At 34.2% G+C, this 22,362-nt stretch overlaps 1 protein-coding gene across 3 annotated transcripts in view; it reads left to right on the top strand.

Annotated features, from left to right (window-relative positions):
* AFG1L (AFG1 like ATPase) overlaps positions 1 to 22,362 on the top strand; it is a 221,097-nt gene that overhangs the window by 120,286 nt on the left and 78,449 nt on the right. For all 3 annotated transcript variants that reach the window (XM_032338881.1, XM_032338880.1, XM_032338882.1), the window contains one exon: positions 1,976 to 2,034. In XM_032338881.1, the coding sequence (XP_032194772.1) occupies positions 1,976 to 2,034 (59 nt within the window). The remainder of the gene's footprint in view (positions 1 to 1,975; positions 2,035 to 22,362) is intronic.

The raw sequence follows: 22,362 nt of genomic DNA, 5'->3' as shown, positions 1-22,362 counted from the left end.
ACCACCACAGTCAATATAATGAATATTTCCATCACACTCAAACTTTCTTCTTTCTTTATTTTCATCTCTCCTGGTCACCCCAGGTGACCCCTTCTCTAGGCAACCACCAGTTTGCTTTGTTACTGTAGCTTTAGTTTGCTTTTTTTTTAGAGTTTTATGTAATTAGAATCAAACAGTATGTACCATTTTTTTTTTTTTTTTTGGGTCTGGCCTCTTACTCTGCATAATTATTTTGAGCTTCATCTCTTTTGTTGTGTGTATGGTTTCTACTTTTTATTGCTAAGTAGTATTTCATTATACAGAAAAGCCACAGTTTTCTTATCCACTCGTGTAATGATGGACATTTGGATTGCTTCCAGTTTTTGGCTATTACAAGTAAAGCTGCTGTAAACATTGAGTGTATTTAAACGATCTTATTTTTTGGGACACCTGGCTGGTTCAGTTAGTGGAGCATGTGACTATTGATCTTGGAGTCATGAGTTCAAGCCCCATTTTGGGCGTGGAGCCTACTTAAAAAAAAAAAAATAAAATAAGAATATTTTATTTTTGAATGTTACCACTTATTAGCAATCATGACTGTGAACTCTTATCATACAGTAGTGTTTTTTGTACCTTCCCCAACAACCTAATAATTAGGGAAGATTATGAAAACATTTAACTTAATAATCCACTTCCTGCATTTTACCTATTTACTCTTTTGAGGTTATTGATTATAGGAAAGGAAAGATCTCATTTTGGATTTGAAAATTCCAACAGCCTGGCCAACATTATCTTACCTTTTGTAATATCCCTAAATAAATATATTAAATGTAACTGAATTAAAGTCTCTTGCCCTTAATTAACCAAAGAGCTTTGAAAATACATTCTACACTATAATGATGTTAGGATGAATATTTTTCTAAAGAGAATAAATGTTTCCTAATGACCATATTTTATTTCCATAATTAAATGTGGCAGTTGAGGTCTATCTCAGTCATCAAATTTTCTCTAAACAAGGAAATATAGGAAGGAAACTCTAAAGCATATTTTTAAAAAAATCAAGACACATAACCTAATTCATGGGTTTTATTATTGAGAAGACTTTTTACTGTTCCCATTTTTATACTCTTTTAAAAAAACTTATTACTTCAGATTTTACTTTTAAAAGGGATATTTTATATGCAATAACATTTTAATCTCTTGAATAAAATTCCAAGTCCTTTTTTTTTTTAGGAAGAAAAAGAGAAAATGAAGAAAAATATGGAAAGCTTAAAATTTGCTATCTCTTTCCACTGCTTTGCTCTTGACAGTGTGTGTTCAAGTGTGTGGATATGTCTGAACATACATGCACTGTGACATATGCATATTATAAAGCAAAAAATACTAGCTGTTTATTATTTTATAACTATTAAATTTATAGTCTTTTGAGAATGGAATTTTAATTTTTAGGTAATTTATCTTAAAGTAGAGTGGCCTTCGTGTCATTTACTTTTATGTTAAATATGTAATCTTGATACAAATACATGCACAGTTTTGTCTTTTGATGTGTTTTCTTAAAGGGCTAATCTTGTTACACATTTTTAATTGTGTACTGAGAATTTTTACTATAGATTGAGATAAAGGGCAATGTAATTCCTTTCCCAGTAAAATTCTATATGTTGAAATATTAAATACTTTAAAAAATATCTGATGTTGAGTTATTGACTTAGGATTATTTGTGATCTCTTCCAAATTCTTTTATTACTTTTTTTTAAACCACAGCTCAAAGCCAATTTGATTGAATATCTTTTGATTTTCTTTCATAATTTTGTCAGTTCTTCTTCTTATTAAGAATATAATGAATTTTTTGTAGTACCAGAATAGAAATCAATTTCAGTTATTTTTCCTTTGCATGTTTATCTTTTTTATAAATAGAAAGCTTTATTTTCTAGACTGAGATATGAGCTAACATTAGATTTAGGCTAAATAAAAAACTAATAGCAATTTTTTCTTTCAGATCTCTATAAAAATGGACTCCAAAGAGCTAACTTCGTACCATTCATTGCTGTCCTAAAGGTAAGGAAAATCACTTACTTGTGTTCACTGATTAATATCATATTCACTGATAATTAAGGGCTTTTATAGCATTGCCATGGCCTTGCATTCAAGCAAAATTAATTTTGAAACTAGATAGTTACAGTCAAAGACATTAAAGAAGAAAGAACGATTTTTTATATAGTATTCATCAATGTGTACACAGGAGAAATTATAAAATATAATCTAAATTATTGTCTAACTGAAACATTTGATAGTTTGCATTTATAAATTTTAATTTGAGGTTTGCTCATAAATATTATAGTGGAATGTTTAACCTTATACATTGATTTCTGAAAAAAATGTTTAGTGTTCTGTTTCTTTCAGGTTAATGGTCTTTAACATGTTTTCTCAGCTATTAAAGTTGCTATTCTAGAGTAGCATTATTACAAAAATATTCTAATATATTTAAATGTGATTGCCATCAAGTTATCATGAAATTATGTCAAGTTGAGGCACATAAATAGTTTAAATATTTGTGTGTATCATCACTGCATAGAGTTTGAAATAGTCTTCATTACAATCTGATTAGGAATAAAGTAACCTCCTTTTTCACTGTTAATTTAAATATTTTTTTACACAATTTTTCAATAATTCTATATCCTACCAGTATTTATTGGGAACCTACTATGTGCAAAGTGCTACATTAAGCATGATGGGTAATGCAGTCATGAAATAGGCTATGTTTCTTACTTATAAGTCATTTATATTCTAGTTGGGCATATAGTACATGCACAAATATCTATAACACAAAGCAAAATGAAGTACCAAACAAAAATGTACCAAAAAGAAGCATGTGTGCCAAAATATAATTCCCATAATTCTCAGTTACGTATTTTTCCCAGTCTATAGCAATATAACTGAAGAAGGGATAAAGTTGTATTATTTTTTAAAAACCCAGTAACCTCAAAAATTCTTATGAAGAAAGCATATAATTATATGCCCCATTGCATATAATGGGGCACCTGGATGGCCTAGTTGGTTGAGTATGGACTTTTGGTTTTGGCTCAGGTCCTGGGATTGAGTCCATCAGCTCTGCGCTCAGTGGGAAGTTGCTGGAGATACTCTCCCTCTCTCTTTGCCCCTCTCCCCAGCTCACACGTGCATGTTCTCTCTCTCTGTCTTTCAAATAAATAAATATTTTTAAAAAGGAGAAGAATATTTTTTTTTAAATATTCTAAAGATTTAGTCAGACAATATTTTTGAAGATGTTGTTGGTGCCAAACTTTATTCCCTATGCTATACTTAGGAGAATTAAAACATGTATTTTCTTGACCAATTTTAACTTCCCAGACGTTTTTAATTTCCGTGAGATATTTATAGATGTAAGGCAAAGTACTCTTTGAAGATTTATGCCGTTAGTATTTTTTTCCCCTTTGCATTCATGTTTTACACTTGGGAAGAAGGTAAATCTGTGGTGTTTTCTCTATGCTGGGAATCCGAAGTGATTTGGTAGATATAGATATCAAAATATAAATAGGGAGGCTGAGAAAAATGGGTATTAAAAATAGTACCTTCGTGTAGCAGAAAATATATAAAATATAAAAGTGAAGGCTCACATAATGAAGCAAGTTAAAGTTCTCAGGGAACTTTGTAGGTACTTTTTTTTTTTTTTAACCACAAACATTTTTTGGCAAGTAATTTTTTGTACTTTAATATATAATAGCATTATTAATAAGCAACTAAATTGACCAGAATTTAAACTTTTTACCCTTTTCACCTTTAATTTTTTTTTTTTTTTGTAGAGAAAGGAACACCAAAGAGATAAATAATCCAAAGTTGAAATTGAATAAGAACTGAGATAATTTGAAATTGAACATAAACTAAAATTTGTAGGGAATTAAATACCAGATTGGATGAGAAAATATTTAAAATGTCTCATTTATTCAAAAGACTTTTCACATGTAACAAAACAGCCTGATAAATATATGCTGTGGCTGGTTTCCCTGGAACTTTTTTGGTGGGCATATGTAGTTTCCCTTGTAAGAAAAGGTTGTTTCATATTTATTTAAATGATATTTTGCCTATTTACATATGCTAGCATTACCCTTGCAAATTGGCCTAGCTGAGAGAGATGTTTAGCAGAAGACAATCTTAAAACAAATAGAGAATCTTGGTTTAATCCCAGGGTCCTGGGATCGAGCCCCATATTGAGCTCCCTGCTCAGCGGGAAGCCTGCTTCTCCCTCTGCCTGCTGCTCCCTGTGCTTGTGCTCTCTCCGACAAATAAATAATTAAAATCTTTAAAAAAAGAGAGAGATTATGGGAGTGTCTGGGTGGCTCAGTGGGTTAAAGCCTTTGCCTTTGCCTTGGGTCATGATCCCGGGGTCGTGGGATGGAGCCCTGCATCGGGCTGTCTGCTCAGCAGCCTGCTTCCTCCTCTTTCTCTGCCTGCCTCTCTGCCTACTTGTGATCTCTGTCTGTCAAACAAACAAATAAATAATCTTTAAAAAAAAGAGATTATAAATAAAATAGAAATTTATTTGGGGAAAAATACAGTGTAAAATCCATTTTTTCCCTTTATGTCCTCTTCTATAAACCAAATGATAAGTCTAATTCACTACAAGAACTTGTGATTTATTGCTTGGAGTATTGCAAACAAACAAACAAACAAACCCAAGAGCTTATAAAAGCTCTTAGTAAATAATAATATTGTCACAAGGTAGTAGAAATGATGAGGAAGACTAATATGCCATTAAAAAACAAAATGTGGTCTATTCAAACAATGAGTTATTGTTCTGCCCTAAAAAAGGAATGAAATTCTGACATATGCTACATTATGGACAAACCTTGAAAACATTTGAGAGAAGCCAGAAACAAAAGGACAAATATTATATGATTCCACTTATATGAGGTGCCTGGAAAAGGCATATTCAGAGAAACAGAAAGTAAAATGGGTAGAGTCTTTAGGATGATGAAAAAGTTGTGGATATAGACAGTGGTAATGATTGCATAACATTGTCCGTGTACTTAATGGCATTGAACTGTACACTTAAGAGGGTTGAAATAATAAATTCTATGTTGTGTATGTTTTACCACAATTTATTACAAAAGGAGAAAAGTCATAGTACTGAAAGGGATTTATAAAGTGTTCAAGTATATTTCCTGTAGGAAGTCTTCCTAGAATAATCCCTTCAAACAAAACAAAGCAAAACAAACAAACAAAAAAGCAGACCTTTACATATAACTTCCTTTTAAGTAGGGAGGCTCCTGTTTCACTCTTACTTGCACTTTCTTTGAGTTTATTTCGATGTTCTTTTCTTAATTTTTAAAAATCTCATTTCGACCTTCATTCCGAAATGTATTTAAGGCTATTTATTTTCCTTTAAATAGCTACATTCATTAAGTTTGATAGTATTTTCACTGTTAAATTCTAAGTATTTTCTCAGTTCTGTTGTGATTTCTACTTTAACCTGTGAATCACTTGGAAGTATGTCTCTTAATTTCCAAACAAACATAAAAAATTTTCTAGTTATGCCTTTGTTATTATTTTCTTAACAAGTGCTTGATCACATTGTGGGGGAGGATATGGTCTGTGCAACCTAAATCCTTTGAAATTTGTTGAAACTTGCTTTATGCCCTAATATGTGGGCAATTAAAAAAAAATTCTCTGTATTCTTCTTTTTAAAAATACTTTTAAAAGTTTTTTTATTTAAGTAATTTTTACACCCTATGTAAAAATGACATCTCATGACCCCAAGATCAAGAGTCATATGCTCTTCTGACTGACCCAGCCAGGCACCCCATATACTCTCTATATTCTTAAAAATAGTGAGTATTCAAATATAGTTGTTTGTGCTAGTATATATAAACATTACACCCATTAAATTAGAATTTTTAATTATCATGTTCCAGTTTTTATTATTTTTTTCCCATCAAGTACTATGAAGCTCATGGAAAATGTCACTCATGATGATTGTGAATTTGTCCATTTCTCTGATAATTTTGTCATTGACCTTATATATTTGGAGGTTATATTATAAGTTACATGCAGAGTTGAAATGATTAAATATTGCTTGTGAACAGAACTTCCTTAATGACATTTTTAGGAAATAACTATCATTTATTTATTTATTTATTTGAGAGAGAGAGAGAGAGAGAGAGAGTTCACAAGTAGGCAGAGAGGCAGGCAGAGGGAGATGGGGAGGCAGGCTCCCTGCTGAGCAGAGAGCCAGATGCGGGACTCCATCCCAGGACCCTGACATCATGACCTGAGCCAAAGGCAGAGGCTTAAGCCACTGAGCCACGCCCTTAATGACATTTTTTACTAAGTAGTAATATAAGCTCCTTTGTTTCAAGCATAGTCATATGCCTGTGGAAGCATTTTTTTTTTCATGTCTGCTTTGAATTGCACATGCATAGGGTAATTTTATTGGATAATTTTAACATCTCTGTTATCTTGAAGTTGGCATATATTGATTGTCTTTTTACATTCCGTGTGAGATCTTCCTGGTTTTTGGTATGAATGAATTTCATTGGAATCTTGAACATTTTCATAATTTGTCATAAGGCTTTGGATCTTATTTTTTTAATCATTTTTTATTATGGTAAAGTACATGTAATGTAAAATTTACTATTTTGACCATTCTTAAATGTACAGTTCAGTGGCATTAAGTACATTTACACTGGACAGCCATCACCACCATCCATCTCTAGAACTTTTGCATCTTCCCAAATTGAAATTCTGTACTCATTAAATAATAACTCCCCATTCTCTTCTACTCCCCACTCCTGCTCATTACTTTCTATCTCTTTCTACTTTCTATCTCTGTGAATTTGCCATTTTTAGACACCTTATGTAAATGAAATCATAACATTTGTCCTTTTGTTTCTGGCTTTTTCCACTTAGCATAATGTCTTCAGGGTTCATCCATACTGTATCATGTGTCAAATTCCATCCCTTTTTAAGAAATAAAATTCCATTTTATGTAATACCACAATTTGTTTATCTATTCAGCTGTTGATGGACATTGGGTTAATTCTACCTTTTGACTCTTGTAAATAATGCTGCTCTGAACACTTCTGTGCAAATACTGGTTTGAGTCTTTTTAATTCTTCTGTATATATTCCCAGGAGTTGAATTTCTAGGTCGTATGTAAATTTATAATGACGTTTTTGAGGAACTGCCATAATGTTTTCCTTAGAAGCTGCACCATTTTATATTCCCGCCAGCAATGCACAAGGTTTTCAGTTTCTTTACATCCTTGCCAACACTTGTCATCGTTATTATCATTATTATTATTATTATAGCTACCCTAACAGGTGTAAAGTGGTAGCTCATTGTAGTTTTTTTTTTTTTAAAGATTTTATTTATTTATTTGTCAGAGAGAGAGAGAGCACACATAAGCAGGCAGAGTGGCAGGCAGAGGCAGAGAGAGAAGCAGACTCCCTGTGGGGCAGGGAGCCCGATGCGGCACTCGATCCCAGGACTCTGAAGGCAGCGGCTGAAGGCAGGGCTGAAGGCAGCGGCTTGACCAACTGAGCTACCCAGGCATCCCTCATTGTAGTTTTGATTCATATTTCTCAAGTGATTAGTGATGTGTAGCATCTTTTTATGTGCTTATTGGCCATTTGTTTGTCATCTTTATTTCACTTTTCTTTTTTAAGATTTATTTATTTATTTTAGAGGGGTGGGGGAGAGCAGAAGTGGGAGGGGCAAAGGAAGAGGGAGTCAAGAAGACTTCACACTGAGTAGGGAATCCAGTGCATGGCAGGAGCTCATGACCCTGAGATCATGATCCAAGCCAAAATCCAGAGTTGGTCCCTTAGCCAACTGTGTCACCCAGGAACCCGTTTATCATCTTCAAACTTTAGTTTTAAATGGCTTTTTTGGACACTGTTCTGACAAAGGTTAGGCACCATCTCTTTATTGCCAGATACAGGTAGAAGCCCAGGTTCTCTATTCAGCATCTGTTGAGAAGATGCACCTTCTTTCTGCTGGTAGAGAGGTTCCATTGATGTTATCAGGGGAGGGAAAGGGTGCTCATTTTTTTTTTTTAATTAATTAATTTATTTATTTGACAGAGAGAGCTATCACAAGTAGGCAGAGAGGCAGTCAGAGAGAGAGAGGAGGAAATATGCTCCCTGCTGAGCAGAGAGCCCAATGCGGGCCTCGATCCCAGGACCCTGGGACCATGACCCGAGCCGAAGGCAGAGGCTTTAACCCACTGAGCCACCCAGGCGCCCTTAAGGGTGCTCATTTTTGACTGGCAGAGATGGAGGTTTCAGTTCCCTACTTGGTCTTCTCTGACATTACTGGCAGGAGGGTTAGAGTGCCTCCTAAAAGCTTCTGAGAATGTACTTCTAGACTCCTCTTTTGACTGGAATGGGTGGAGGTGGCACCCACAGTACGTGATTTTCCCTGCAGTGTTTACTGCATTGCAGTAAAAGTTTTTGTCAAAAATTTGTCTCTTCTCTTATGCTGCCATTTTTCTGGTCCCTTAGCTAAAAAGAGCAGACTTTTGTTGGGTCTTTATTTGTCTATGTCTGTTGGCATTTCAGAGATGCTGGCTTCTTCAGCTCCAAGTCTGAAAAATTTAAATTAAGAAGAAAAGCAGAGAACTCACTTTTCTTTTGAACAGGTCTTGAGATCCCTAGCTAATCCCTAGCTATTCTTTCTTCTTTCTACTTTTTAGTATATATATATATTTTTTTTTAATTAACTTATTTGTTTTCAGAAAAACAGTATTCATTATTTTTTCACCACACCCAGTGCTCCATGCAATCCGTGCCCTGTATAATACCCACCACCTGGTACCCCAACCTCCTACCCCCCTGCCACTTCAAACCCCTCAGATTGTTTTTCAGAGTCCATAGTCTCTCATGGTTCACCTCCCCTTCCAATTTACCCCAACTCCCTTCTCTCTAACACGCCTTGTCCTCCATGATATTTGTTATGCTCCACAAATAAGTGAAACCATATGATAATTGACTCTCTCTGCTTGACTTATTTCACTCAGCATAATCTCTTCCAGTCCCATCCGTGTTGCTACAAAAGTTGGGTATTCGTCCTTTCTGATGGAGGCATAATACTCCATAGTATGTATGGACCACATCTTTTTTATCCATTCGTCCGTTGAAGGGCATCTTGGTTCTTCCCATAGTTTGGTGACCGTGGCCATTGCTGCTATAAACATTGGGGTACAGATGGCCCTTCTTTTCACGACATCTGTATCTTTGGGGTAAATACCCAGGAGTGCAATGGCAGGGTCATAGGGAAGTTCTATTTTTAATTTCTTGAGGAATCTCCACACTGTTCTCCAAAGAGGCTGCACCAACTTGCATTCCCACCAACAGTGTAAGAGGGTTCCCCTTTCTCCACATCCTCTCCAACTCATGTTGTTTCCTGTTTTGTTAATTTTGGCCATTCTAACTGGTGTAAGGTGATATCTCAGTGTGGTTTTAATTTGAATCTCCCTGAGGGCTAGTGATGATGAACATTTTTTCATGTGTCTGATAGCCATTTGTATGTCTTGATTGGAGAAGTGTCTGTTCCTATCTTCTTCCCATTTTTTGATATGATTGTCTGTTTTGTGTGTGTTGAGTTTGAGGGGTTCATTATAGATCCTGGATATCAACCTTTTGTCTGTACTGTCATTTGCAAATATCTTCTCCCATTCCGTGGGTTGCCTCTTTGTTTTTTTGACTGTTTCCTTTGCTGTGCAGAAGCTTTTGATTTTGATGAAGTCCCAAAAGTTTATTTTCGCTTTTGTTTCCTTTGCCTTTGGAGACATGTCTTGAAAGAAATTGCTGTGGCTGATATTGAAGAGATTACTGTCTATGAGTAATAGGAGTCTGATGGATTCCTCTAGGAGTCTGATGGATTCCTATCTCACGTTGAGGTCTTTTATCCATTTTGAGTTGATCTTTGTATAAGGTGTAAGAGAATGGTCGAGTTTCATTCTTCTACATATAGCTGTCCAGTTTTCCCAGCACCATTTATGGAAGAGACTGTCTTTTTTCCACTGTAAATTTTTCCTGTTTTGTCAAAGATTAATTGACTATAGAGTTGAGGGTCCATATCTGGGCTCTCTACTCTGTTCCACTGGTCTATGTGTCTGTTTTTATGCCAGTACCATGCTGTCTTGGTGATCACAGCTTTGTAATAAAGCTTGAAATCAGATAACGTGATGCCCCCAGCTTTATTTTTGTTTTTCAATATTTCCTTAGCGATTCGGGGTCTCTTCTGATTCCATACAAATTTTTGGATTATTTGCTCCAGCTCTTTGAAGAATACCGGTGGAATTTTGATCGGAATGGCATTAAAAGTATAGATTGCTCTAGGCAGTATAGACATTTTAATAATGTTTATTCTTCCGATCCAAGAGCATGGAATGGTCTTCCATCGTTTTGTGTCTTCTTCAATTTCTTTCATGAGTGTTCTGTAATTCCTTAGCAACCTAGATGAAATGGATGCATTCCTAGAAAACTATAAACTACCAAAATTGAACCAGGAAGAAATTGACAACCTGAACAGACCGATATCTAATAACGAGATTGAAGCAGTGATCAAAAACCTCCCAAAAAACAAGAGCCCAGGACCTGACGGATTCCCTGGGAATTCTACCAAACTTTCAAAGAGGAAATAAAACCTATTCTCCTGAAGCTGTTTCAAAAAATTGAAGCAGAAGGAAAACTTCCAGACTCTTTCTATGAAGCCAGTATTACCCTGATCCCCAAACCAGGCAAAGACCCTACTAAAAAGGAGAATTTTAGACCAATATCACTGATTGCTATCCTCCGCTACCCGTTGTATTACATCTGATAGCAAATGTTTTACCTGTTACGTCCAGTGTTTTATTGTGTAATGGCAGGAAGGTAAAATTGAGTTCTAAATACTCTGCTTTGACTAAAAGTGTAAGTCTCTTTCTTAGTTTTTTTTTTAAGTATAATTAACATACATTTTTAAAATTGAAGTATAATTAATATATAGCCTCAGGTATACAACATATTGATTCAACAATTCTGTACAGTACTCATGCTCACCACAATAAGTGTATTCACCATCTGTAACCAAACAGCAGTATTACAGTATTATTGACTATGTTCCCTAAGCTGTACTTCTCATCTTCCTGACTTATTTATTTTATAACTGGAAATTTATACCTCTTAATCCTCTTTGTCTGTTTCACCCATCCCCCACCTGAGAGCAACCATCAGTTTGTTCTCTATATTTAGGAGTCTGGTTTTTCTCATGTGTGTTATTTATTTATTTATTTATTTATTTTTGTCTGTTTCTTTTTTGTTTTTTTGGATTCCACATATGAGTCAAATCATACAGTATTTGTATTTCTCTGTCTGACTTATTTCACTTAGATAATACCCTCAAGGTCCATCCATATTGTTGCAAATGGAAGGATTTCATTCTCTTTAATGGATGAGTAATATTCCATTGTGTATATATACCACATCTTCTTTATCTTTCCATCTGTTTAGGCACACTTGGGTTGCTTCCATTATCTTGGCTATTGTAAATAATGCTGCAGTGAACACAGGACTGCATGTATCTTTTTTTTAAATTTCATTTTATTTTTTCAGTGTTCCAAGATTCATTGTTTATGCACCACACCTAATGCTCCATGCAATACATGCCCTCCTTAATACCCACCACTAGGCCCTCCCAACCCCCCACCCCTCACCCCTCCAGAACCCTCAGTTTGTTTCTTAAGGTCCACAGTTTGTTTCTTAAGGTCCTCTGATTTCCCCCAACTCACTTTTTGAATGAGTGTTTTTTTGTTCTCTTTGGGTAAAAACCAGTAGTGGCATTACTGAATGTGAATATGCTATTTCTATTTTTAATTTTCTTTTGAAGATTTAATTTATTTATTTGACAGAGAGAGAGAGATCACAAACAGACAGAGAGGTGGGCAGAGAGAGAGGGGGAAGCAGGCTTTCTGCTGAGCAGAGAGCCTGATGCGGGGCTCCATCCCAGGACCCGGAGACCCCAACCTGAGCTGAAGACAGAGGCTCAGACCACTGCCCCTCTATTATTAATTTTTTGAGGAACCTCCATACTGTTTTCCACAGCGGCTCTGCCAATTTACAAGTCCTCAGCAGTGTACCAGGTTTACTTTCTCCCTACATCCTTGCCAATACTTGTTTGTTCTTTCACTCTTTCTTTCTCTCTTTCTCTCTGTCCCTCCTTCCTTCCTTTCTCTCTTTCCTTTTGTAGGCTCCATGCCCAGTGTGTAAGACTTGAACTCACAACACTGAGATTAAGAGTCACATGCTCTACCTACTGAACCAGCCAGACATCCCATTACTTGTTACTTCTTGTCTTTTCGATTCTAGCCATTCTGACAAGATGTAAGGTGATTTGTGGTTTTGATTTACATTTTTCTGATGAGGAGTGATGTTGAGCACCTTTTCTTGTGTCTCTTGGCTGTCTGTTTGTCTTCTTTGGAAAAATGTCTATTCAGGTTCTCTCCCCATCTTTTCATCCATTTACTTGGGGCTTTTTTTGGTGTTGAGTTGCGTAATTTCTTTATGTATTTTGGAATATTAACCCCTTATTGGATATATCATTTGCAGATATCTTCTCCCACTCAGCAGGTTGCCTTTTCATTTGTTAATGGTTTCCATTATCTTGGCTTTTAATTGTAAAGAAGAAGACAGGATATTTTGTAATTTAGAAACTCAGAGCCATATTTTTTTTTCTAGATACTTTAAAAATATAAGTAGGATAACTATTTTAAAAAGCAGTGATGGGAACATCTTTCCTATGTTCAGAGGAATGATTTTAAATGATGGTACAGTCACATGAAGGGATATAGTATACTTACTTGGAATGATATTTTCAAAAAGCTTTTAATAATGTATAATAATGCTTACAAATAATGTGGGTGAAAAAATATGATGCAAGAGTATATCTGTAATCTTAATTATGGAGATAATATGCACACATAGGAAAATAAATCCTGGTAATAAATAATCCCAAAATGTAACTAGAACTTTTTTCTGGATGATAAGATTATAGATGATTTACATTTTCTCGGTTAGACTTTTCTAAGATTTCTAACATTAGACTTTTCTGGTATGATCTTGTGTTATTTTTTTTATAATAAAACCCATTTTTTTTTTTAAAGCAGGTAAATTTTTGCCTACCCTTCTTAGGAAGTCAGCAGATATGGATAGGACTACTCATAGTCGAAGTCAAGAAATTAGCAAAAAGCAAAATGGAATGAATATAGGTCATATGTACAGAGGCTATCATGAAAAGGGTGGAATGGTGGGCACAGGAAAGAAGCAGCAGGAGCAGACAGGAGAAGTAAATATACACTAATAAGTAAAAGCACATGAAGGTTATACTTTGGAAGAACTACCCCAAGAAATGGGAAACTTTTTCAGATAAAACTTTTCTGTATTTTAAAAGAAATGATAGAAGTTATGGGTACCAATGAAATATGAAAACAGAGATAAAGTAACTATAAGATTGGATGGAAAGTAAGGTGGCAGAGCTAAGAAAAGTGAGGGGAGACCCATTAAAAAACTGAAGAGCATCATAGAAAAAGCAAGTTAAAGAATAAAAAATGCTAAAAATAAAATTAGTGATAAAGAGACCCAACTTATGAAAAAAAATCACACAAAAGGAAGCTGGAAGAGTCAGAGAGAAAACTATTGTGAAAATGCTAGCTCTGGAAAGCAGATGACAGAGATCAAACATTCACAGAATTCATATTTCTAAGAGAGAAAAATAATATAGAGGAATAATACATTTTTCTGGTGCATAACTGAACTTCAAGAATAAAGGAAGTGTCCTATGGTTAATTAGAAGAAAATCAGTGGGAAAAAAATCAAGCTGGATTGAGACTTACTTGCTACAAGTAGATATAGAATAAAATAGATTTTACTTTGTTAAAAATAAATATATGCCCTTTTGTTAGCTAAGCTGTCATGAAAATCTAAGCCTGTAGATACATATTTTTGGATATGTGGTGTCACAGGAGTGTACAACTCATGAAACTAATTGAACAAACTACTTTAAGATTAAGTCAAAATTAATAACCTGTAGGTGGAGATATTATGATAAGAAAACATTGGTGATGTCACTGAATCTGATTAAATATTGTCTTACTCTGGTCTGCAAGTTAGTAAAATTTTTTCATAAGCAGGTGGGAACTTCTGTAATTGAGTTAACTGCAGAATGCTAAAGGATATAGAAAAGGGGCTCCAACCCACACTAGCCGTTTGAATGGAGTAGTGGTACATATCAGGAATATTTCCAAAGAACAAATGATGCTTAAATGAAATAAGCATATAATAAAATTTACCAGGCAAAGTGGGAAAGAGCAGTCCTCATGGAGAAGAAAACATAAGAAAAAGACAGAAGCATGAGAATTACCAGTTTAAGATTTTGTGATCAGTAATTCTTTGAGGATTTCATAAAATAATAATAATGATCACTGTCCTTCTGTTTGATTGAAACTTGGAAATCTATTTAAAAGTCAGATCTTTGTATTATTAGTAAATTCTTATTAATCTCTTACTGTGCCTAATTTAGTTAAAATAAACTAAATTTAAACTAGTTAAACTTTATTTTAGGTATGTGTATATAAGAAAATCTAGTATGCATGGGGTTCAGTACTATCTGCAGTTTTAGGCATCTTGGATTGTACCCCTCACAGATAAAGCCAGGGCGACTACTGTATTTTAAAAAATACGGTACTTAATATCCCCGTCTATAAAAAGAAAGGTGGTCAATACTATGATTATTGTACCTGCTTCAAATTTGAAACCCCTGACTGATCATGTGACATAATGTCCTGATTTTGCTGATTTATTCTTAAAGAATTAAAGAATCTCTGTTGTGATTTTTAATAACATGTAGGCAGTTCTTCTAAGTAGATGAACAGACATAATTGTGAAAGCATGTGTTGGTGTCTACCTAGCACTATCCTATAAAGTTAAATACATCTGTCTCATTTTGGCCCTGCGGGACTGTGATAATCTATACCAGAAATATAGATATATACTATATATATGCTATATATATAGTATATATATATATATAGAGAGAGAGAGAGAGACAGATATCTCTATATAGAGATCTCGAGATCTATATATTTCTATATATCTATATATCTTGAGATACATAGATCTCGAGATCTCTATATAAACTATAGCCAGTGGCCAAATCTGGGCAGCCACCTGTTGTAAATAAAATTTTATTGAAAAACGTCATGCTTATTCATTTATGTATTGTCTTTGGCCATTTTCACACCACAGCAGCAGAGTTAAGTAGCTGTGGCACGTATAGCCTTCAAATCCTAAAATAGTTACTATCTTGCTTTTTACAGAAAGTTTTCTTATCCCTGATTTATACAACATGCAAAGGAAAGAGAGATAAGTGTTTAAAAGAAAATATGTATAGGGACGCCTGGGTGGCTCTGTGGGTTAAAGCCTCTGCCTTCGGCTCAGGTCATGATCCCAGGGTACTGGGATCGAGCCCCGCATCGGGCTCTCTGCTCAGCATGGAGCCTGCTTCCTCCTCTCTCTCCGCCTGCTTCTCTGCCTACTTGTGATCTTTGTCTGTCAAATAAATAAATAAAATCTTAAAAAAATAAATGAATATATGTATGTAGCACTTCTTTTCTGTAAAATACGACTTGTTTTATGTGATAGAAAGCATGTGTTCCACATAGATTCATTACATGTGTAGGTCTTGCAGAAAGTGGCATTTAAGAACTTGCTATATATGGTTGATAGAAGGGATGAAGCTTGGGGAACCACAAGGTAAAAAGGTGGTTCAGTATCAGTTTCAAATAATTTGGTAAGTTGAGAAATACCAGTTTTGTTAAGATCAACTTTCTTGGAAATATCTTCACTTTTACACATTTAAGAAAATAACATCTTAAAAGTGTGTTCATTGTATAATATACACTGAACATAATCTCATCCCATTGTAAACTTTATTTAAAATCATGTGGTTGAAGGGAAAAGAGGACCAATTGGTATTTTGAACGGAAGAATAATTTCTTAGGTTAATTTCAACTGGACTATTATTATTGGCTTTCTTGATACATAGATTGCCTGGCAAGCACTGTTCTTCTCATCTGACCAAATTCCAGCAATCCATGGTTTTGAACAGCTGTTGTATATTTGAGTAAAATCTGTCTCTCTACTCCATCACACTTAAATAAACCATTGTGTATGATGCATTCCATAATGAGCCCTTTAAGAAATAAATGCTAATCATAATTTTAGAGTTAAAAAAAATTCCCCATCTGAATTTTAGAGAATTCCAAAATTCAGATGGAGAATTTTTTAAAACTTTTTATGATTTTTTTAAGGACTTTATTTTTAAGTTAATCTCTACATCCAACATGGGGCTCAAAATAACAACCCTGAGATCAAAAGTTGCATGCTCTACCCACTGAGCCAGTCAGGCATCCCTTTTTATGATTTTTTTTTCTTTTCTTTCTTTTTTTTTTTTAAGATTCATTTTTAAGTAATCTCTACACTTAACATGGGACTGAAATGAACAATCCCAAGATTGAGAGTCTCATGCTCCACTGACTGAACCAGCCAGGCACCACTTTATGATTTTCTTTTCTTTTTTTTTTTTTTAAAGATTTTATTTATTTATTTGACAGAGAGAGATCACAAGCAGGCAGAGAGGCAGGCAGAGAGGAGGAAGCAGGCTCCCTGCTGAGCAGAGAGACCGATGCGGGACTTGGTTCCAGGACTCTGAGATCATGACCCGAGCCGAAGGCAGCGGCTTAACCCACTGAGCCACCGAGGCACCCCACTTTATGATTTTCTTAATCAGTTTCACAGTATGGACAGATCTAAAATACTCCCCCCATGGGAAATGTCCCCATGCAATATTTTACGTAGTGTTTCGCCACATAGTGATAGATTCTATTATCAGTAATCGGGTATTTTAACTTTAATTCACACTAACACTTCAACAAACTATTTTCTTTATTAAATTCAAAATCTTCTATTTAAAATTAAAGGAGTTAAAAATTAAATTAAATTAAATTAAATTAAATTAATTAGGTGATTAATAGTTTACCAAAATCACACTGTAAGCTGGTCATAAATATCACAAATCACACTGTAAGCTGGTCAGCAAGGCATTCTACAGTATCATTTTCTCTTTGACGAATGTTAGGTGGTGAAATAGAAAAAGAAGATACTGCATTAAGTCTTATAAATATGAATTTCTGTTTTCTTGATAAAGAGTTGTCCATTTGGAAAACATCATAATCTGATTTGGTTTAACATTTGTTGGGTATAAATATGCAACACATAAAAACGCTTTATAATCTGAAGTAGTAATAGCTTTGTTATTATTACTATTTTTATAGTATTTGTTTAATATTCAGGTAATAACTTCATTTCTTCTACTTGGTTGTTAATGTTTCTCAGTTGTTATGCATCCTTTTTCTAAAACTTACACAAAAAGCCATGTATTAGCTTTTGGTTTTGTTTCCTGAGGGATTTTTTTTTTTTCCCCTAAGAAATCTTGTATCCACAGTAAACTCTGAGAATATGTCCTATGTGATGTCTAGTTATAAACTTTTGAAAAATTGTTTATAACCTTTAGGTAAGACACTTTAATGCTCAGACTGCCCACTACCTGCATTGGGATTTATGAGCTTACTAAGTATATATTTGCCATTTCTTCCTGCCACAGTTTTCATGTTACTGTTGAAATTGATTTGTCAGTTTGTTCATTATAACTTGCAAAACTGGAGCTTTCAGATGGCTAAATAATCAGAAACAGCCTTTGAGGTCATTGTCAGCCCCACTGACAAACCTCCACTGTGTTGTCACCTGAGTCAGTGTAGCAAGGATTAACCCTTCATTAGGGCGACATAATATCTTTATTTATGAGTTAACTTTTTATCACTTAAGATCGGAAGAAAGAAGATATAGGAAAGTAGTAGTCTGGAATTGAAAAGAGTTCTGACTTCCCCCACAAACTACTAACGTGTTCATTTGAACTTCAGTATTTAATGTTTTAAGAAACAAAAGTGACTGTCTTGCAGAACATTCCTATTTTTTGCCATGTTAGGCTAAAGAAATGAAGGAGATTTATTTTCATAAGCCTATTCCATATGTATTTGAGAAAATATATTTAAGCAAATTGGCTCTTGTAACAGGCATTAAACTTTATTTGTGGTGGTGGTTTTGTGCTGTGTCCTTGAAATGAATAGATATCTAGAATAAATTTGTTGTGGTGTGGATTTAAAATGTAATTCTTGTCTGTCTTCATACCAGAATGTTCACTTTCTGCTAGTCAGGGTCTGCCTATGGATAAGTCATTTTGAGTGTATGCTTTGTGTTTTCTGTAATATTCTTACATAAAATGAAAACAAAGACTTTCCATGAAATGTATAAATTATACATTTGTATTTAGGTAATATATAAAATACAAAAATGATATGTTTGCATCAAATAGGACTACAGCAAGCTATTGCTTATGTGTATTATATATAAAATATGTACTGTTATGTCTTGAATTCTCTTAGAATAATAAATAGTTATTTTTGGTTAAATTAGAAGAAATCAGTTCTTTAATGGTGAGAATGGTTGAAAGGAAGTGTGTCTTAAATATGAATTAGTTGTTTCTTTGACTCATGAGATAAATTAGTTTAATTACACGTGGCAATTTTCTTGGCTAGTGATGTAATGTGAAATCAAATTCTCCCTTTCTCCTCCCTGAAAACTCAAGCCAATTAATAGAACTTTTAAGCTCTTTGTCATAGGCCACCATGGAGGTCTGCAGAGAAGAACTTTAATCCAATAAACATTTCATTTAGATCATGAAAAGAAAGCATGAGGAGAAGCTCCTATAAGAGAGGGTGTTACTATGATTCCAACCATGAAGAGATGTGAGGAATTTGCCAAATTAACCAAGAGGTCCTCATATTTAACGCATAAATGTGTCAAAACTAACAGAATAATTATTTAATTTGCTTGAACTTTATATTGAGAAAACTCAAAAAAGCCACAACTGTTTTCTTCAAAGCCTTCACTGTTGGGCTGGATGGACAGGGCAAAGGGAGGTTGTGAGAAATCCAGATAGCAAATAACACTGGCCGAAGCTGGTCAGAAAAGGGAGTAGATAATTAGACGTAATTAGCGTGTATGAATTGTTGTCTCTCTGCCCTTAGCTTGAATAAATTTTGAAGAAAAAACCGTGGTGGTGAAAATCCTTTGATGTAGGAAGAGTCATTGTGGCTTGGCAGCATAAAGGCAGTGTTTTATACTTCTTACATAATGGTCGTGACACAGAAAGAGTGAATGGACTCTGCACCCCCCTGTCTGCTTTATAGCAAGGACTTTTGGATTCTCTTGAAACAAAATGCATCACAAGTTTTCAGTTGTTAGTAATGAGGTAGCGGACCTCATCAGTGCTCGGAGGAAGCCATCTTTAGCTTTTGTTTAAATCTTAATCACAGTTTTTTTCTTTCTGGGAAATCTGTTTTCTTAAACCAACACTTCTTTTCCCTTCTTTGCTTGCACTTCCAAGAAGAGGAAGGAATAATGATGCAGAAAGCTAAATACAAGAGTTAAACAAAAATTATCACATAAAAGACATACATTTTTTTGTGTTTTTTTTTTTTTTTTAATACAGTTTTGTGTTTTTAGTTCCATATGGGAAAGATGCTAGCGCCTTTTCGCCTCAGATCGGTAACATTCTAGGAAGGTCGTTTTATAATAAAACGTATAAGAAAACATATAGAGAATGATTTTAGATTGGTTTTAGAAGGAACTTATTTTTCAAATTGCAATCACACAAAGTAAAATGGTAAATATGTTCCTTTTTCACTATAGTTCACTTTTAAAAATCTGCGTGGTTAAAAATATCTCTTGGTAGATTTCCTGTAAACTTTACTTATTTGAAGGACATTGTGAAAATATAGGTTTGGGAACCTAGCTGTGTGCAGATATTCCGTATCTAGTACTGAGAAGACAGGAATTATTCTTGAGAAACATTGCATTTATTTTGGAATCTTCTAAGAACCTGAAACAATCACCTAAAATGCAGTATCATTTAGAATAAACTATCATCAGTTTATTCTGATAGTTGCATTATGTTCACCTTGACTATCAAAAATATTTTTAAAAGTCTTCACCAAAAAAGAGAAGTTAACTATTTCAAAACTCTAAAGTAAATCATGAATGGGGGGAGGGGAGTTATTGCTGTTAAAAGAGTTTGCATTATTATCCTCCATAGCAGAGTAGTATTTCTAAGTAAGTTTATATTTCTGATAAGTTTCTATCCTCTTCCATAAACTGTTAGGTGTCACATTAAAAAAAAAAAATCTACCCTTTAACTGCTCAGATTTCCTTCTAATTAACATTCTTCTTTTAACATATTTTAATGATAAGACTTTCTGCAGTAGTCATCAAGATCCATGTGTTAATGTGTAATCTATGAATCTATTTTTATAAGTGTCACTTTGCTTTAGCGTATTTTTGTTCTGACGTTTTGATTCTGGATAGACTTCTTTCAAGCCACAATGCTCTGAGATGCTTTTGGCTACTTAACCCATTTTGCATATTGTGCCATTTGTAGAATAAAGTAGCCTTTTATACTTGAAGTTGATTTGAACTCTGAAAGGCAACACCTGAACATCTCACAAAACTGGATAATTATGGCTGATTGTGTTTTTCAGGTATAGGTCACAGGAAATTCATTTGGGGTAAAGTATGTACAAAGCTAAGAAATATGCAGATTTTCTGTTGTAGGATTGTGTAAAAATTATTTACAGTTAATACTTGCATAAAGGTTAGAAAGGTTGATGAAGTGATATTTAGTTTTGCTTTACTATTCACTGCATGTCAGAATGTAATTATGACTGATTCATGAAACTGTCTTAGAAACGAAGCATCTTTATTAAAATGCTGATCAAGATAAGAGCTGACAGTAATAAAGAATAGAACATTTTAGTCTTGTTGCTTTTGAATGATTGCTAATTACCCCAGAGGTCATGTATAGTGCTTGGTAGGATTCATTGACATTATTTCTTTTAAGTCTGCTGTTTCAACAACATCTGAGCATGAAGACACAAACTGTGTGCTGCTGAACAATAGTTTGGCCAAGTTTTTGAGGCTTCAAGATATCCAAGAAACCTTTTTCTGCTTTAGTGAATTTAGCTTTTCTCTCTCAAAATGATAGCATATTAGGGGTGCTTGGTACAAAATACTGTGTCTGTTCTTTTACTATTGACTGTATCTACACTTCCCATTTTCAAGTTCATGTTAAATATTATACAGCTTATTGAGACAGTATCCTCTCTGAATATACAAACATAAAATAAATAACAAAATGTAGATTGGCCCTAAAATTAGAGTTAATAGAAAGGGCTTCTTAATGGATAATTGGAATGTACTTTCAGTAGTGTTCGGCTTGTTTTTTTGTTTTTGAATAAATGTGCACTTTGTAATCTGTCTCTGAAGACATGTGAATGTTCTTATAGTGTATTCCTCAGTCAATAATGATCATTAGGATTCATATATTATAAAGTTATGGTTGATTAGCTGATTAAATTCTGCCATAAAATCTTTTAAAATTCTTAACAGCTTAAAGCAAGAAGAAGCCATACAGTCATTTCACACATATTTTTGTGGTGTCCATGATACAGCAGAGGAACCATGGTTTAAGGAGGCAGTTCTTTCTAAGCCTAGCTCTTTTCCTGACTTTGGGCAAGTCTCTTGAGTCCACTGGAGTTTACATTTTTTTCATCTGTAAATGATGGGATTGGACTGCAAGATTGCTAAGACCCTGATATATAGTGCTATAAATTTTCAAAGAGATTGTTTCAGAAGTTGACTTATAAATTATTTTTTTTTGAATTATGATAGATTCCCCCCCACAAACATTTTCTAAGTGTGGTGTTGCAGTCCTAGGCTAGCTATCTATGAAAGCTTAATTGCCCAAGTAGCTCAAATACTATACTTTTGTAAGATAAAAGAGAAGAAAAACAATATTCATATTTCAATATGCATTTATTAAGTGCTTAGCTGCTGTGATGAAGCTGTCCTGAAATGAATCCTGCCATCAAGGAGATCAGGATGTTCTAGTAGAGCAAATAGGCACACCAGCAAATAATTATAGTATAGGAAAAGTATTATACTTCAATATAGAATGAGTTAGGAGTGATTAACTGTGTGTTAGAAGATTACAGTGCTAAGAATTATTTAAAAAACAGTGATAGACCCACAAATTTAAAAATTTTTTTCTGCTTTCTATAATGCTGGTGATTGTGGGGGATGAGTGAATGAAATGGAAATTTATGTGAATTCTGAATGGACTCCTGTATGTATCTGCAAATTTCAGAGGTTGATGAAACCA

This window comes from Mustela erminea, chromosome 4 (genome assembly GCF_009829155.1).
Source record: "Mustela erminea isolate mMusErm1 chromosome 4, mMusErm1.Pri, whole genome shotgun sequence".
Taxonomy (NCBI): Eukaryota; Metazoa; Chordata; class Mammalia; order Carnivora; family Mustelidae; genus Mustela; species Mustela erminea.
Note: the sequence above shows the minus strand (reverse complement) of the source record. Positions and strands in the feature narration are given on the sequence as shown.